Source organism: Saccopteryx leptura, chromosome 3 (assembly GCF_036850995.1).
Source record: "Saccopteryx leptura isolate mSacLep1 chromosome 3, mSacLep1_pri_phased_curated, whole genome shotgun sequence".
In the NCBI taxonomy this organism is placed as follows: Eukaryota; Metazoa; Chordata; class Mammalia; order Chiroptera; family Emballonuridae; genus Saccopteryx; species Saccopteryx leptura.
This window is the reverse complement of record NC_089505.1, coordinates 209188131-209206121: the sequence shown is the minus strand read 5'-3', so window position 1 is coordinate 209206121 and position 17991 is coordinate 209188131. Positions and strand designations below refer to the sequence as shown.

Here is a 17991-nt window from a genome sequence, read left to right as displayed (position 1 = left end):
CTGGCTATGTTAAGAAAGGTTTAACTAAAGATATGGGTAACTACACAGGAGAGACTTACCTGTCATTATTGTTAGCATTATTTGGTAAAAATACTCATGATATTTCATGATTAATTTAACAAGAATTTAGTGATCTTTTTTGAGTACTATAGAAGAATACCTTGGTGATTTGAAAAGTCTAAAACATAAAACCTGGTAATAAGAATGATAAACTAATAAATGAAACTTTAGTGATATAATGCTATACTTTTGATTCACTTTGTATTAACATTTATTAATAGCAATAATTTCATCAAAAATGTATTAATCCATTATGTACAAAGTACCCTGCTTCCCACTTCACATAACTTTTCTCTAATCTTCTAACTCAACCATCAAATCAAGTTGCGTGACACACATTTCATCATGACTTGTATAATCACAGCAGCAGAATGGGATGTGCTCTCTGGACTCTACACTGTTCACCACGCCATACTGGTCATTCTGTGAGTGATGATGCTCTGTTGCCTCTTTATCCACAAAGGAGGCAAGGGTTTCCATATTTCTTATACACTTGTAAGAAATATGTCCAGCCCTTGGCTGACAATCCCAATTTATCCCCATATGACCAAGCAGGCCCTAGAATGCTAGGTCAGTGTGACTCCATCCTCAAAACCATGTTTAATTTGAGCAGGAAGAATCACCTGGTCCAAGCTGGGCCAGTGCGATTTTCTCACTGGAATGTAGAACCATGAATTATGTGACCTATGGTGTGTAGATGGCCCTGCTTCCTGCTAATGTCTGCAAAGCTTTATTATTTATTATTGTTGCAAACTCATTTGAAATCCATAAGATGCTTTTTTGTGCTTTCAATAAATTCCTTCTGCTTGGTGATTAATAATTCTTTAAGCTAGTCAAATTGGATCATGTGATTCCAAATCAAAAATAACTTAAAACAGTGCCCCATTATAAGAACACAGGTGAAAAAAGGCGTTGGCAGTGAGTGTGGGTAGTACCTCCTACTTTCGGTGCCCAGCAAGAAACCACAACAGCAACCAGCACATTGTAAAGCATCCCTTCTACGTACACACTCATCCAACCTAGGGCCATATGAATAGTTGTAAATTCTTACTCTAGAACTCGAGAGTCTATTCATAAGGATTAACTGAATGAATCCCTTCACCCAGGGCCTTACATGCCAGGTCTCTCTCCAGCGATACAGGATTCCTTTATGTTGTCTGGGTCTCTCTGCTAGAATTCTCCTAACAGCCACAGGAGTGCCTCTCTGGCAGCTGCTGAGGTTCTGGGCCTTCCTTCTGTGCTGCCTGCACAGCACTCACATTCACGTCCTGCCTCTCAGTGACAGCTACGTACACCTCGCCTTCGCTGTCCTCCCCAGAGAACACACCTGATACATCCTGCTGTGATGATATCAACACAGAGAAAATGAAGTGCTTGCTAACCCACCACTCACCCAGGCTTCCAGTATGCTTGCTCAAATGGGAAGGAGAGCAAGGCCTGAAACAGCCCCACCACTCTAAAGGCCTCCATTCAATTGCTTGTAAGTCTCTCAAATTTCTTTTCGTACTGCAATTTCTCATGTCTGGGGACCAGCCCGGAAGCAAATTGCTTTTGGAAGGTTGCACAAAGATCCATTCAGCCCTTTTAGTGAGTTATCTAAACATAGGGAGGGGGAGGCATTTTCCCTCTGGAGGCATGGGATGTTTTTCATATGCTTGAGCAACTGAAAAAGGACTTTGTTTCCAAACCTGGCATGTACGAGGTCCTGGATGAAGCCCAGGGCCTTAGACAAGTTTGAAGGAATGCATTTGGAAATAACAAAATAAAATGAGGGCAACTAGCCACCTCCCCCACCTTTGCCCCCTACCTAGGACGTTTTCCTTAGATGGAGAATAAATTCTTAATAAATCACTCTGCTGTACCGGCAGGCTCCCTCCTAACAAAGGCACACACTAGTTAACCTTCCACTAATACGTTTTCCTTTGATCTGAGACATAGTACTTCTCTGTCCATTAACCACAGTCGTGACCATAATTATTCCTCCAGTAAGTAAGTAAAACAGAACCCAGTGAGACCTGTGCAGTGCTGCTGCTTGAGAAAAGAATTCAGCATTCCCCCAGCAAGGAGCAGCATGTCCTCACCACTGAGACAGCCGGTTAGCCGGAGTCAGGAAAGCGCAGTGGACGCAGGAGGAGAACCGCTGGCTCTGCATTCTAATTCCCAGTGACTGGGGGTGGAGGGGGTGGAGGTCTCTCCCCTCCCTTACAGTCCCCACCAATGCCCAAAGCCACCAGAGACAAACGGCACAAGACAAGCATCACATTAAGATACTGGACTCTGAAACAGAAAAGTATTGGACAGACAGGCTGGAGGGTGGGTGCAGGAAAGGGACGGGGCGGGGGGACAACCTTATTACAATAGTCTGTGGTGGAGGCTGCAGAACAAAAAAAGACAATAAAAGCAAGGTTTTCAATTTTAAATAATAATTTCAGTGTCTTGAAATGGTCTGCCTCTTTTTAGGGAAAACACACACATAAAATCACCAGCTCTATAGAACTCTTGTCTAATTTATTCCCTGGCCAGAGCCAGCTCCCTCAGCAATGTTTCTGCCTGTGGCTTGGGCTGTGCTTCTCAGAAAAAGGACTGTTTTTCAGGGATTTACCCATGTGCCGAGAAAGTCGGAGGCATCTGCATAAACCGTTTGGAGAAGCAGGGAAAACGCCAGAGGCAACAGGCAGGGAGCGCTTACCTGACGTGCCCGGCTGGCAGTTGCACTGGTAGCCATTCACCAGGTCTATGCAGCGGCCCTCATTCAAGCACGGGCTGCTGTAACATTCATTGATCTGGTCGCTGCAGATGGCGCCCATGTACCCCGGGCTGCAGATGCAGGTGTAGGAATCAATCCCGTCCTGACACTGGCCATGGTGGCAGGGATCGGGGTTACAGTTGTCGATGTTCTCCTCACACAACATGCCCGTGAATCCTTGGGAGGAATGACACGGAGGCTTACAAACCAAGGCAGGGACGCCTCGCTTGAACACGTGGATGGGGCCACATCCACGTATCTGGCCACTCCACGCTTAATTCACATTGCAGGAAGGAGCAGTTGAGATGGACTATTTGCACTGATTTTAAAAGCAGACCTAGAGAGTTGTGCTTAAAATAAAGTTCTTCAAGTCAAATTTGTAGAATTCAAATACCCCTTTCCCAGTGATCAGTACTCATTGCAGAGATGCTTTAAGCACATCTTCATTCCATATCGAGCTTCAGTGGGGAAAAGCTCCATGTTTCTCCTGACTCTGTTTACCTCTATATCCCTCTCCTCCCAAACCTGACATGCAGGTGCTACAGTAACAGTGTCAGGGATATCATCTTCCCAATTCTGACTTCAGAAGACAGAGGACTTTTCTTTATTTCTCTCAACTCTTCCCAGAGAACTATGCATATATAATAAGTTTTCAATAAATACTTGTTGAATAGAATGAACAAGTTATGAGCATTTAAATGAAAAAGGGACAAATGAAAACTCTATGCAGCATGAAATCTCTTCTAGAAGGCTCTCCTCCCTTACGACCATGGCCTCAGGGATTCCCGCCTCTCTCCCACTAACGCTGTTCACCATGAGCACAGTCTAGCCAGAGGAGGCCACATCAGGAACTTCTCCAACCAGAGACAGCAGTTCAGGACGGGAGAAGGAAGTTCAGTGCTTCCGCTGATGGGGCCTAATCTAAATAAGTCTAGTCAGTGGTAATGTTCCAATATTACTAAAATTGTTTATTTTTGTGACATAGTTTGCTTTTCTGTGATCAGATATGCACATAATATTTTATATTAAGAACTCATTCTCCCCTCAAAAAAGAGTCTTATATTATATTCCTAACTTATTTTTTATTTTTTTTTGTATTTTTTCTGAAGCTGAAGCTGGAAATGGGGAGACAGTCAGACAGACTCCCGCATGCGCCCAACCGGGATCCACCCGGCACGCCCAACAGGGGGCGATGCTCTGCCCCTCTGGGGCATCGCTCTGTCGCAACCAGAGCCACTCTAGCGCCTGGGGCAGAGACATCCCCAGCGCCCGGGCCAGAGCCATCCCCAGCGCCCGGGCCATCTTTTTGCTCCAATGGAGCCTCAGCTGCGGGAGGGGAAGAGAGAGACAGAGAGGAAGGAGAGGGGGAGGGGTGGAGAAGCAGATGGGTGCCTCTCCTGTGTGCCCTGGCCAGGAATTGAACCCGGGACTTCTGCACGCCAGGCCGATGCTCTACCACTGAGCCAACCAGCCAGGGCCTCTAACTTCTTTCTCAGTTAAGCAATGGGATAAAAAGGAAATCGGAAAATCACCTTTTCTAATCATTTCTAGTGCTTTCCTACAATTCCGGTCCTGTGCGGAAACCAATGTGTGATAGGGCATGTTTGGCTTATTCAGATCATTCCCAAAATGGGAAATGTGGCCACAGATCAGAAATGTAGACTATTTCTAAACAGATCCTTTTTCACACTAGTAGCAGAATTCTGGAACGAGGACTCACACTTCTCAGACAGAGCTCCCGCACCTGCTCAGAGACACACCTGGCTCTCACACATGCATCCTCTTTATGCAGGAACCCTCTGCACTTGCACACAATCGCCCTTAAGATTTCTGCGCCTTTGTTCAATCATTTCCCTCAAGAAAGACAGCGAGAGGCCTCCTACCGAGAACCCCCGTAAAAAATAGCTTTCCACTGGAATGCGTCCCTTTCCCCAGGGAGCAAGTCAAGCCAGCTGGAAATTCACCACTGCCAAAATCTGTCCCAGAAAGTCACGGACACTAAATGGAAATGTCCAGGACAGGCCACTATTGTGGTGGAGAAGAAGGCAGGTGTTGTGGAAGGGAACAGAGATAGCAGCAAAAACTGCTGGGACAAGCTCTCTCCAAACACAGGCCAGCCCCGTCAGTAGACTGGCAGGCAGGGCTGCTGGACGAGGACAGCCCACGGCTTTGTACAGGTGGACCCACCAGAGGAGTAAGTATGGGAACACTCTTACCTGTGGCACACTGGCACTCGTAGCCATTCGGGTGATCAATGCACTTGGCCCCGTTCAGACACGGAGTGCTGGAGCAGTCATCAATATCAATCTGGCACACGGGCCCAGTGAAACCTTCAAAGTACACAGGGATGACACAAGTCAAAGGGTCATCCTATGTCCTCCCCTTTACTAGAAGAGTATTGGGTTAAGTGACTGGCAGGGCTTAGACCAAAGGGTCAGCAAAAGTAAAATGATTCTCCCCACAGGTAACTGGACAACTGGGTGAAGCTCCAGGCACCAGCGGCACCTGTGTGTGTCTCCGCCTCTGCTTCTTCCCCACACGCATTTCACCTCCAGGTAAAAGAGGGTAGGGGGTTCCAGGCGAAGCATGACAGCCAGAGTGCAGTGGCAGAAGAAGGGGACCTGCCCCTGAAAACTACAAGAGACGCTACCGTGCACTGCGGAGCTCGCGGCCTGTCTTCAACAGCGGCTTTGGGAACAAAAGGAGAGGCAGAGCAGTCTTTGGAAAAAACTGACTTGCGTTGTCTGTTTCTGGACTTTGAGGTGAAATGTCTAAAAGTAATAACCTCACCAACGGGCTCTGAGACGATGACCCATGGCAGGAAAAAGTAAAATCCTGAATAGCCTAAACCTTAGACCTCTGTCAGATACGGACTTCTGGAAACATACAAGCAGAGACGTCATGGGCCTTTTGGAATAGACTTGGACATCTGGCCACAAAGGGCTGAAAGACACACTAGATGAAACAAATGCCCTGTTCTGCACACACTCTCCTACCCTGAAGCTCTCACTTTTTTCTTGTGTACGGCCCACACACAGTCTCTCCCTCCTCTTCCCCCTGTGGTCAGTCAACTCTGTGTTTTCAGAGATAACAGGGGCAGGTGGTGGGCACTTACCAGGTGGGCACAGACACTGGAAGCGATTGACTTTATCCACACACTGCCCATTGTTCACACAAGGGTTGCTGTGACATTCGTTTATCTCCAATTCACAATGAACACCTTTGAAACCTGAACAAAAGAGACCACACAAGTGGCTCAGAAAGAGAGAAAGGCATATTCTAGCCAGGAAAGCATAAACTTGCAAAGATTATTATATTCTCTGTGAGCATGAGCATTTCTACAGAGGACAGGAGGACTGGGCCATGATAGTGACAGTTACATCAGACAGGAGAATCCTCTGGGATATCCATGTCACTATGAAGAGGGGGAAGAGGTTACCTCCAAAGACACTGGTGAGACCTAGCATGCCAACAAAGACTGTGCCACATTCTCTGACCAAGTCAACCTTCACTTTCAGGATAGTACCAGGCTCATAGGATGCCCACCACTTGCTCCTAAAGACCAGTTAAGTCAGAGATGCTGCTGCTCTCACAATGCAAGTCAAGGTCAGGAGGGCCTCCCAAGGCTAGAGCGACTGGCATCCTTAGTGAGGAAGCAGTCACTGCCAGCCTGCACCGTGAGCTGGCTCTGCTGTGCTCTCTGAAGACTCAGGAGTGGTCCTTGCCAAAAAGCTCCAAACTACAGCTGATTAACTATGGGGACATCACTACAGATAAATGGCGGGTTCCTATATAATTATGGGTAAAACTAATTTCTATAAATGGAATACATAAGGGAATCAGGAAAACTTGCTATTTTAAAGAGTTTTATGGTAAGTTATTAAATTAAAGAATACTTGAATAAAAACACTTCTGAAATTTTCTGAAATTTTATATGTTTCTGAGTTTGACAAGATAGGCTTGTTTATCTGGGTCTTCATAGCTCTAAGAATTCTAGCACTGCCTCACTCCTCACAGGTCCCTTGGCCAGGAACCCTGTCGTTACCAAGAAGGGAATGCTATTGGTGCTCATGGAATGGCCAGTGTCTCGAGTGCCCCACCTCAGGGAAGCACGGTTCAGTGCCTCCTGTCTAGACCCCGCACACGGAGGGGCCCAAGTACCTGGCATGCACAGACACGTGAAGCCTCCAATCTTGTCCAGACAGGTGGCGTCGTTCTGGCAGGGGTCTGAGTGGCACTCATTGATGTCCATCTCACAGCGAGGCCCTGCGTAGCCTTTCAGACACTCACAGTGGAAGGCACCATCGGTGTTCACACATTTCCCCGCATGCTCACAAGGATTGCTATTGGCTGAGAAAGACAAGAACCAATTACCAGGATCAAAGCACTTGATAGAGTTCCCACAAATGTGGACTACAGATGTGGGTCTGATTGTCACAAGCATTACAGCTAGGCATTTAATAGTCTGGTTCTCAGTTTCTTATTTTCTTGTTAACAAACTAATTAAAAGACCAGGGCAATCTCAAGTCTCATGTGTCTCTGCTGCTCTTTTACAAAACTGTCTCTAAGGCAGGGCTTTATGCTAAGAATCACCATATTTCTCCATGTCCAAGACACTCCCATGTATAAGATGCACCTTAACTTTTGAGGCCGAAACTTGAAAAAAAAATGTATTACATAAGTTATTGAACTCAAGTTTTATTCATCATAAAATTCATACAACTCCTTGTCCATGCAAAAAAGTGGGAAATGCAAGTAAAAACCCCCCTAGAACCACTGTATAAGACACACCCAGTTTTTAGACCCCAAATTTTTCGAAAAATTGTGCATCTTCTACATGGGGAAATACGGTAAGCACAGACTGCCCATATATTTTAATTTCCCAAACAGAACTTATGACCACACCGAAAAGTTAGCTGTAAACAGTGGGCATGTAACAGGGGATCTGAGGTTGGGAGAGGCATGCTCCTCGAGAAGATATGCTCTAGTTTAAATACTTGTTGAGCTCCACAGACACATGGGGGAGGGGAGAGTCTCCGTGAACTCACCCATGGTGCACTCATCCACGTCCTCTGTACAGTCAGCCCCTTTGTAGCCTTGTGGGCAAGTGCAAATATACTGCCCATTCAGGGGGTTGGTATCACACAGTGCCCCCTTGTGGCAAGGATTGCTGATGCAGGCATCATCCAGATGACACAAGAGACCTGTGGCAGAACAAAGAGAAAATAAAATGTCTCTACTTGGGGAAGAGTTGTCTCTCTCACAGAGGAGAAAAAACCTTATATGGATTTATAATATTCCAATATGGAAATTGAGGCAACTTTCACCTGATCCTACCTCAGAGACATGCTGCCAAGTAAGAAGTGTCTGCAGACAACCCTGGTGTTCTCACCCTATCCCTTGGCTAGACCTCTCCTTGGGGGTAGGTCACAAAGTGAGACAGTTACATGACAGACAGGCAAGTGGTGATAATCTTCCTATGGCACTGCCAGATTGAGCTAACAAAAACAGAGGATGCCCAGGTCAATAGTAACTTCAGATAAACAGTAAGTCATTTTCTACTGTACATACAAAATACTGCATGGACCTGTATTTTATTTGGCAACCGACTTTCCCAAGATCACGTTACCTGGTGACCACGGGGCACCAGCATCTCACTAGCTTCAGAAGAGAAAAAAGCCACTGAATACCATCTGCTATGCTGGGCATATGTTGATCATAGCATCAACACGCCTGTCTCAGGTGCCCTCGGGACTCTGAAGGTATCAGCAGGCCCCGTGTTCTGCATAGTTTACATGGGAACTGGGTTTTTCACTCTGCAATTAGCTTAAGAATAGGTAGCTACTGCTCCTTTTACAAAGCTGGAGGTAGGGCTTTTGGAAAGGCCTAAAAATGAGGACATTTCAGAAATGCTGGGCACAAAGTTCTCTCACCCAAGCTATCTTCTTCCATCACATTCCTACCTTCCTTGCTCTCTACTCCTGAAACCAGAAGCTGTCAAACTGAAGAGCACAGCAATACTAATAGTGAAGTCAGTAAAAACCCTCCCTCAGAGGAATGTTTCTACAGATGCTGACAGCTGGAATGCTCTTACATGCTTCTGTCCTGCCAACCCCTCTGAGTCAATGGGTTCTTTCTTCTTAATATAGAGTCCCTCCATAAATTTATTAGTAATTTTGTCTTAATTTCTGACATGCTTTTCAACCTTGAGGTCAAAAGATGCTCCCAAGGCAATAGTGACTTTCTTTTTTTCTCTTTTTCAGGGTAAAAGACTGAGGTACATAAAGTTGAAATGAGAGCCAAAGGTGCTAAGTAAGAAGACTAACTTCATAGCACTCTGGCTAATGATTACATTTCCAGAGCAATCTTGAGTGATGGGTTCCTACCAATAGTAATTAAAAGGACCCAGCTACCTGAATGAAGAGAAGATGGCAGAAATCTGAATGCTCATGGGCCCCTTCCCCAGTTCCAGCTCTGTCCTTCTGCTGGGCTCACCTGCCTTTCCCTCTGGGCACATGCATGAGAAGGAGGCCACTCGGTCGATGCAGGTGGAGCCTGCAGTGCAGGAGGCAAAGGCACAGTCATCGATGTTCTCACTGCAGTCATCTCCACTCCAGCCATTCACACACACGCAGCCATAGCCTCCATTGCGGTTGGTGCAGGTGCCACCATTCTGACAGGCATTGGGCTGCAGCAGGCACTCGTCCACATCCTCTGTGCAGAACTGCCCTATGGGGGGGGGGGAAGTGCTTTGATTAGGTCTCCTAAGTCTCCAAGGATCAGCACAATGCCAGTCTCCACCCTAACGTGACTTGCTGCAGATTAAGGCAGCAGAACGCATAGCAGATCAGGTTCCCACAGGGATATTAGGGTCACCTTGAGCCCTCCAAATGCTCTTATTCTACGCCAATAACTTTTTTTAAAAAAAGTGAAAGTTGCTATCCCTAGAAACTCTGACAACATGAGAATTTAGCCAATATGCTGAGGAGAAGATGTCTTTTAGGATTCTTGACTCAGTTACATTCCTGGGACGATGAATATGTAACTGAGAAGAGCAAGGAAACATGAGCCTAAGAGATAAGCAAGGAAAAGAATAATAAGAAGGAATGTAAAAGTCAAAATGTTACGGCAATTATTCTGTATCACAACTATCAATGTCAGCAAGCTGGTTATGCTACTGTACAATAGTACTGCAAGGTGATGTCACTTCTGAGGAAGACTTGGTCAAGGGTGTTAACACAACTGCATGTGAAATTACAATTATCTGAAAATAAGAAGTTTAATTTAAAAATGAAGGTAAGGGCAAGCTAAGGTAGGAAGAAAAGATTAAGGACAATAAAAGCCTTAGTCAAATATGGACGTGACAACAAAGCCGAGATGACAAGAGGGTACAAACTGCTCAGCCTGAGTCCCCCCCTGGCCTCAGGATGCAGATTTGTGGATAAGACACAGAATGTAGACCCCATGTAATAGAAGACAGAAAAAAGGTCAGCCCTGGCTGGGTAGCTCAGTTGGTTAGCGCGCTATCCCGGTACACCAAGGTTGCGGATTGGGTCCCCAGTCAGGGCACAAACAACAATCAACTTATGAATACATAAATAAGTAGAACAAACCACTATTTCTCTCTCTCTCAAATTAATACATTTTTTAAAAAGAAAGAAAAAGGGGTTAGTATGCTCTGCTTGAAAAAGAGCAAACTGGAGAATAATAGACACAAGGCCATTATGGGCTCACCGCAGGCACTACGACAGCAATGGATGGGGGACTATGGAGAAGGCTCTCGGGACCCATGACCAGGAACAAAAGCATGTCTTCAACTCACAAGCAAGGAATTTGTGATTAACAAGCAGTTTCGTGCTAGGCCAGTTGAACTGTAAAACAAGCTGATGAATTGGTCTTATTGGAGGTCTTTTAAGGTCAGTTTAGAGAGCTACCAAAGGGAACTAATATTAAGGTCATTTAAATTCTCTAAAACAAGCACAACAAGTGGCTAAAACTCAAAAAACTTCAAGATGTCTTTAAAATTTTCTTTGTAAAAGAACTCAATAAATAACTCAAAAAGACAATCTGAAGAAGAGGCTTCTTAATGAGAACGTGCACGACGCTTACACTCAGAAAGTGTGTAGGCTATCCCTAGTCCCCAGGATACCTAACAGTAATTTAACTGGCTCAAGTATTTTCAGAAAACCTGCAACGTGCCAGGCATGTAGCCATCACTGCTAACGGGAGCTAGGTGTATCTGCTCAACCGTGACTACCCATTTTATTTATTTATTTATTTATTTATTTATTTATTTATTTATTTAGAGAGAGCTAGAAAGGGAAAGGAGAAGCGTCAGCTCCTAGTTGTGACACTTCAGTTGTTCATTGATTGCTTCTCAAACGTGCCCAGCCATGTAGCCATCACTGCTAACGGGAGCTAGTTGTATCTGCTCAACCCTGACTACCCATTTTATTTATTTATTTATTTATTTATTTATTTATTTATTTATTTATTTATTTATTTATAGAGAGCTAGAAAGGGAAAGGAGAAGCGTCAGCTCCTAGTTGTGACACTTCAGTTGTTCATTGATTGCTTCTCAAACGTGCCCAGCCATGTAGCCATCACTGCTAACGGGAGCTAGTTGTATCTGCTCAACCCTGACTACCCATTTTATTTATTTATTTATTTATTTATTTATTTATTTAGAGAGAGCTAGAAAGGGAAAGGAGAAGCGTCAGCTCCTAGTTGTGACACTTCAGTTGTTCATTGATTGCTTCTCATATGTGCCTTGACTGGGGGGCTCACGCTGAGCCAGTGACCCCTTGCTCAAGCCAGCGCTCTTGGGATCATGCTGATGCTCTCTCATTCAGTAATCTCGTGCTCAAGCTGGCGACCTCAGGTTTCCATCCTGAGGTTCCAGTTTGACACTCTAGCCACTGTGCCACCACTGGTCAGGCGAGCATCCATTCTTTATACTCATTACATTCATTGCAGAACCAACATCACTCTACTGCACTTATTTAATGGCACATCTCCCATCACTTGACTGCAACCAACCTCTCAGTTCAGAGGTTTTTTTTTTTTTTTCTATTCCCTGGTAAGATTCCATGCCTAGGATGGCAGGACGAGTATGTGGGCATCTCTGAAAGTCCGTGCTCAGCGACTCCCTTCTGTGCACCTTGCTCGTCCCATTTCATCTATATAATTCCCGAAGGAGCCACCAGGTCTTTTTTTTTTTTTTTTTTTTAAATAAATTTTTATTGATGGTAATGGGATGACATTAATAAATCAGGGTACATATATTCAAAGAAAACATGTCTAGGTTATTTTGTCATTAAATTATGTTGCATACCCCTCACCCAAAGTCAGATTGTCCTCCGCCACCCTCTATCTAGTTCTCTGTGCCCCTCCCCCTCCCCCTCCCCCTAACTCTCTCCCTCCCTCCCTCCCATGTCCTCCCTCCCCCCACCCCTGGTAACCACCACACTCTTGTCCATGTCTCTTAGTCTCGTTTTTATGTTCCACCAATGTATGGAATCATATAGTTGTTTTTTTCTGATTTACTTATTTCACTCCGTATAATGTTATCAAGTTCCCACCATTTTGCTGTAAATGATCTGATGTCATCATTTCTTATGGCTGAGTAGTATTCCATAGTGTATATGTGCCACATCTTCTTTATCCAGTCTTCTATTGAAGGGCTTTTTGGTTGTTTCCATGTCTTGGCCACTGTGAACAGTGCTGCAATGAACATGGGGCTACATGTGTCTTCACGTATCAATGTTTCTGAGGTTTTGGGGTATATACCCAGTAGAGGGATTGCTGGGTCATAAGGTAGTTCTATTTGCAGTTTTTTGAGGAACCACCATACTTTCCTCCATAATGGTTGTACTACTTTACAGTCCCACCAACAGTGAATGAGGGTTCCTTTTTCTCCACAGCCTCTCCAACATTTGCTATTACCCGTCTTGTTGATAATAGCTAATCTAACAGGGGTGAGGTGGTATCTCATTGTAGTTTTGATTTGCATTTCTCTAATAACTAATGAATCTGAGCATCTTTTCATATATCTGTTGGCCATTTGTATCTCTTCCTGGGAGAAGTGTCTGTTCATGTCCTCTTCCCATTTTTTTATTGGATTGTTTGTTTGTTTGTTGTTGAGTTTTATGAGTTCTTTGTAAATTTTGGATATTAGGCCCTTATCTGAGCTGTTGTTTGAAAATATCATTTCCCATTTAGTTGGCTGTCTGTTTATTTTGATATCAGTTTCTCTTGCTGAGCAAAAACTTTTTATTCTGATGTAGTCCCATTCATTTACCTTTGCCTTCACTTCTCTTGCCATTGGAGTCAAGTTCATAAAATGTTCTTTAAAACCCAGGTCCATGATTTTAGTACCTATGTCTTCTTCTATGTACTTTATTGTTTCAGGTCTTATATTTAGGTCTTTGATCCATTTTGAATTAATTTTAGTACACGGGGACAGGCTGTAGTCGAGTTTCATTCTTTTGCATGTGGCTTTCCAGTTTTCCCAACACCATTTGTTGAAGAGGCTTTCTTTTCTCCATTGTGTGTTGTTAGCCCTTTATCAAAGATTATTTGACCATATATATGTGGTTTTATTTCTGGGCTTTCTATTCTGTTCCATTGGTCTGAGTGTCTATTTTTCTGCCAATACCATGCTGTTTTGATTATCGTGGCCCTATAATATAGTTTAAAGTCAGGTATTGTAATGCCCCCAGCTTCATTCTTTTTCCTTAGGATTGTTTTGGCTATTCAGGGGTTTTTTATAGTTCCATATAAATCTGATTTTTTGTTCCATTTCTTTAAAAAATGTCATAGGAATTTTGATGGGAATTGCATTAAATTTGTATATTGCTTTGGGTAATATGGCCATTTTGATTACATTTATTCTTCCTATCCAAGAACAAGGAATATTTTTCCATCTCATTGTATCTTTTTCGATTTCCCTTAACAATGCTTTGTAATTTTCATTATAAAGGTCCTTTACATTCTTTGTTATGTTTATTCCTAGGTATTTTATTTATTTTGTTGCAATCGTGAAGGGGATTATTTTTTTGAGTTCGTTTTCTAATATTTCATTGTTGGCATATAGAAAGGCTATGGACTTTTGTATGTTAATTTTGTATCCTGCGACCTTACTGTATTGGTTTATTGTTTCTAATAATCTTTTTGTGGAGTCCTTCGGGTTTTCGATGTATAGGATCATATCATCAGCAAAAAGTGATACCTTTACTTCTTCTTTTCCGATATGGATGCCTTTTATTTCTTTGTCTTGTCTGATTGCTCTGGCCAGAACTTCTAGCACCACGTTAAATAAGAGTGGAGAGAGTGGACAACCCTGTCTTGTTCCTGATTTAAGGTAGAAAGTCCTCAGCTTTATGCCGTTTAAAATGATGTTGGCTGATGGTTTATCATATATGGCCTTTATCATGTTGAGATATTTTCCTTCTATACCCATTTTGTTGAGAGTCTTAAACATAAAATTGTGTTGTATTTTATCAAAAGCCTTTTCTGCATCTATTGATAAGATCATGTGGTTTTTGTTCTTTGTTTTGTTGATATGGTGTATTACGTTAACCGTTTTGCGTATGTTGAACCATCCTTGAGATTCTGGGATGAATCCCACTTGATCATGATGTATTATTTTTTTAATATGTTGTTGTATTCGGTTTGCCAGTATTTTGTTTAGTATTTTAGCATCTGTATTCATTAGAGATATTGGTCTGTAGTTTTCTTTCTTTGTGCCATCCTTGCCAGGTTTTGGTATGAGGGTTATGTTGGCCTCATAAAATGTGTTTGGAAGTATTGCTTCTTCTTCAATTTTTTGGAAGACTTTGAGTAGAATAGGAACCAAGTCTTCTTTGAATGTTTGATAGAATTCACTAGTATAACCGTCTGGGCCTGGACTTTTATTTTTGGGGAGGTTTTTAATAGTTTTTTCTATTTCCTCCCTGCTGGTCTGTTTAGGCTTTCTGCTTCTTCATGACTCAGTCTAGGAAAGTTGTATTGTTCTAGGAATTTATCCATTTCTTCTAGATTGTTGTATTTGGTGGCATATAATTTTTCATAGTATTCTACAATAATTCTTTGTATATCTATGATGTCTGTGGTGATCTCTCCTCTTTCATTTTGGATTTTATTTATTTGAGTCCTGTGCCTTTTTTCCTTGGTGAGTCTTGCCAAGGGTTTGTCGATTTTGTTGATCTTTTCAAAGAACCAGCTCCTTGTTTTATTGATTTTTTCTATAGTTTTTCTGTTCTCTATTTCATTTATTTCTGCTCTGATTTTTATTATCTCCTTTCTTCGGCTGGTTTTGGGTTGTCTTTGTTCTTCTTTTTCTAGTTCCTTAAGGTGTGAAGTTAAGTGGTTTACTTCGGCTCTCTCTTGTTTGTTCATATAGGCCTGAAGTGATATGAACTTTCCTCTTATTACTGCTTTTGCTGCATCCCAGAGATTCTGATATGTCGTATTTTCATTTTCATTTGTCTGTATATATCTTTTGATCTCTGCACTTATTTCTTCTTTGACCCATTCATTTTTTAGAAGTATGTTGTTTAGTTTCCACATTTTTGTGGGTTTTTCCCCCTCTTTTTTGCAGTTGAATTCTAGTTTCAAGGCTTTATGATCAGAAAATATGCTTGGTACAATTTCAATTTTTCTAAATTTGCTGATATTGTCTTTGTGGCCCAACATATGGTCAATTCTTGAGAATGTTCCATGTACACTAGAGAAAAATGTATACTCTGTCGCTTTGGGATGAAGTGTCCTGTAGATGTCTATCATATCCAGGTGTTCTAGTATTTCGTTTAAGGCCACTATATCTTTATTGATTCTCTGTTTGGATGACCGATCTAGAGCCGTCAGCAGTGTATTGAGGTCTCCAAGTATGATTGTATTTTTGTTAGTTTTTGTTTTAAGGTCAATAAGTAGCTGTCTTATAAATTTGGTGCTCCTTGGTTTGGTGCATATATATTAAGGATTGTTATGTCTTCTTGATTCAACTTCCCCTTAGTCATTATGAAATGACCATTTTTGTCTCTGAGTACTTTTTCTGTCTTGTAGTCAGCATTATTAGATATGAGTATTGCTACACCTGCTTTTTTTTGGGTGTTGTTTGCTTGGAGTATTATTTTCCAGCCTTTCACTTTGAATTTGTTTTTATCCTTGTTGCTTAGATGTGTTTCTTGTAGGCAGCATATAGTTGGATTTTCTTTTTTAATCCATTCTGCTACTCTGTGTCTTTTTATTGGTAAGTTTAATCCATTTACATTTAGTGTAGTTATTGACACTTGTGGGTTCCCTACTGCCATTTTATAAATTGCTTTCTGTTAGTTTTGTATCTTGTTTGATTCTTCTCTTTTGTTTTTCTATCATTTGTTTTTGTTTGTTTGTGTTCCATACTTCTTTCCTCTGTTGCTACCTTTTTTAAGTCAAGTGTTTTTGTGGTGGTTTTTTCTAGGGTGGTTACCATTAAGTAATGAAAAGGGTACCTACCATATTCATTGTAGTACCCTATCTTATGAGTATTTCTGCACTTCATCGTCCTTTGCTACTGTTAATCTCCATCCTCTCCCCCCTTTTTTTCCTTTGTTGTCACAGTTTAAGTTTGGTTTTATTGTGTTCTTGGTGGAGCTGTTACTTGTGGTGTTGTTTTCTTTTGTTCTTTGAATCTGGTTGGAAAACCCCCTTTAGTATTTCCTGGAGTGGGGGCTTTCTGCTGATAAATTCTCTCATCTTTTCTGTATTTGTGAATATTTTTATATCTCCTTCGTACTTGAAGGATAGCTTTGATGGGTATAGTATTCTTGGCTGAAAGTTCCTCTTTTTCAGGGCTTTAAATATTGGGGTCCACTCTCTTCTAGCTTGTAGAGTTTCTGCTGAGAAATCTGATGATAATCTAATAGGCCTTCCTTTATATGTTGTACTCTTCTTTTCCCTGGCTGCCTTGAGAATTTTTTCTTTGTCATTGGTTTGTGTCATCTTTATTATGATGTGCCTTGGAGTGGGTTTGTTGGGGTTAAGAAAACTCGGTGTTCTGTTTGCTTCTTGAATTTGAGGCTTTAGTTCTTTCCACAGGCTTGGGAAATTCTTGTCTATTATTTGTTTGAGTATATTCTCCATTCCATTTTCTTTCTCTTCTCCCTCTGATATACCTATTATTCTTATGTTATTCTTTCTGATGGAGTCAGACAATTCCTGTAGGGCTTTCTCGTTTTTTATTATTTTTAAATCTCTTTCTTCTTCTCTCTGTTGTGCCTCAAGTTGTTTGTCTTCTATTTCACTAATCCTATCTTCAATCTGGGCTGTTCTGTTAGCTAAGTTTGTTACCTCGTTTTTCAGCTCGTGAATTGAGTTTTTCATTTCTGTTTGATTTGTTTTTATAGTTTCAATTTCCTTGGTAATATATTCTTTGTGTTCATTGAGTTGTTTTCTGATTTCCCTAAATTGCCTTTCTGTTTTCTTGTATATTTCTGAGTATTTTTAAGATTTCTATTTTAAATTCTGTCATTTAGCTCCAAGGCTTCCAATATGTTAAGTCTTTTCTCCATAGATTTTTCCACATCTATTTGTGTTACCTCTCTTTCTTTTGTATCCATAATATTCGATTTCCTCTTTCTTATTGGCATCTGAGGGTGGTCTTGTTGATAGCACTAATTAGAATTAATAAAGAGTAAAAAGTAAAAAAAAAAAAAAAAAAAAAAAAAAAAAGGTAAAACACCCCACACACAAAAAAAACACAGTAATAATTTATTATTTCCCCCTTTTTTCTTTCTTCTCTTTCCCTCCTCTCTCCTCCTCAGGGAAATATCGTGATGACCTGTGAATTATATTATGCTAAATGGAACAAAAACTGCCTATAATGGAGGACCTGATTTGGGGTGAAGAGTTCAAGGGGCAAAAAAAGGGAGTAGGGACCTACTAAATGCAAAAAAATAAAAAAAATAAAAAAAGGAAGAAAATCTTAGACAAGCATAAGATGATTTGCTTGTAAGTGATGGTCGACTAAGAGATATAATGAGAGGGATAAGAGGGAACCAGAAAAAAGGAGGAAAAAAAAAGAATAATAAAGAAGAAAAAAAAATAATAAGTAAAAATCTGTTGTATTAAGTGGAGCGAAGACTAAATACAATGGAGACCTTGGGTTGGGAGGAATGCTAGTGAGTTAAAAAGCAACGTAAAAA

The 17991-nt window shown here is 41.8% G+C and overlaps 1 protein-coding gene across 1 annotated transcript in view; it reads right to left on the bottom strand.

The window, feature by feature from the left end:
- The window catches only part of NOTCH2 (notch receptor 2), a 185005-nt gene that overhangs the window by 50120 nt on the left and 116894 nt on the right, over positions 1-17991 (bottom strand). The window contains exons 6-11 of the mRNA XM_066377289.1: positions 9302-9535; positions 7855-8010; positions 6968-7156; positions 5922-6035; positions 5023-5136; positions 2750-2983 (exon numbers count right to left, since the gene is read on the bottom strand). Of these exons, the coding sequence (XP_066233386.1) occupies positions 2750-2983; positions 5023-5136; positions 5922-6035; positions 6968-7156; positions 7855-8010; positions 9302-9535 (1041 nt within the window). The remainder of the gene's footprint in view (positions 1-2749; positions 2984-5022; positions 5137-5921; positions 6036-6967; positions 7157-7854; positions 8011-9301; positions 9536-17991) is intronic.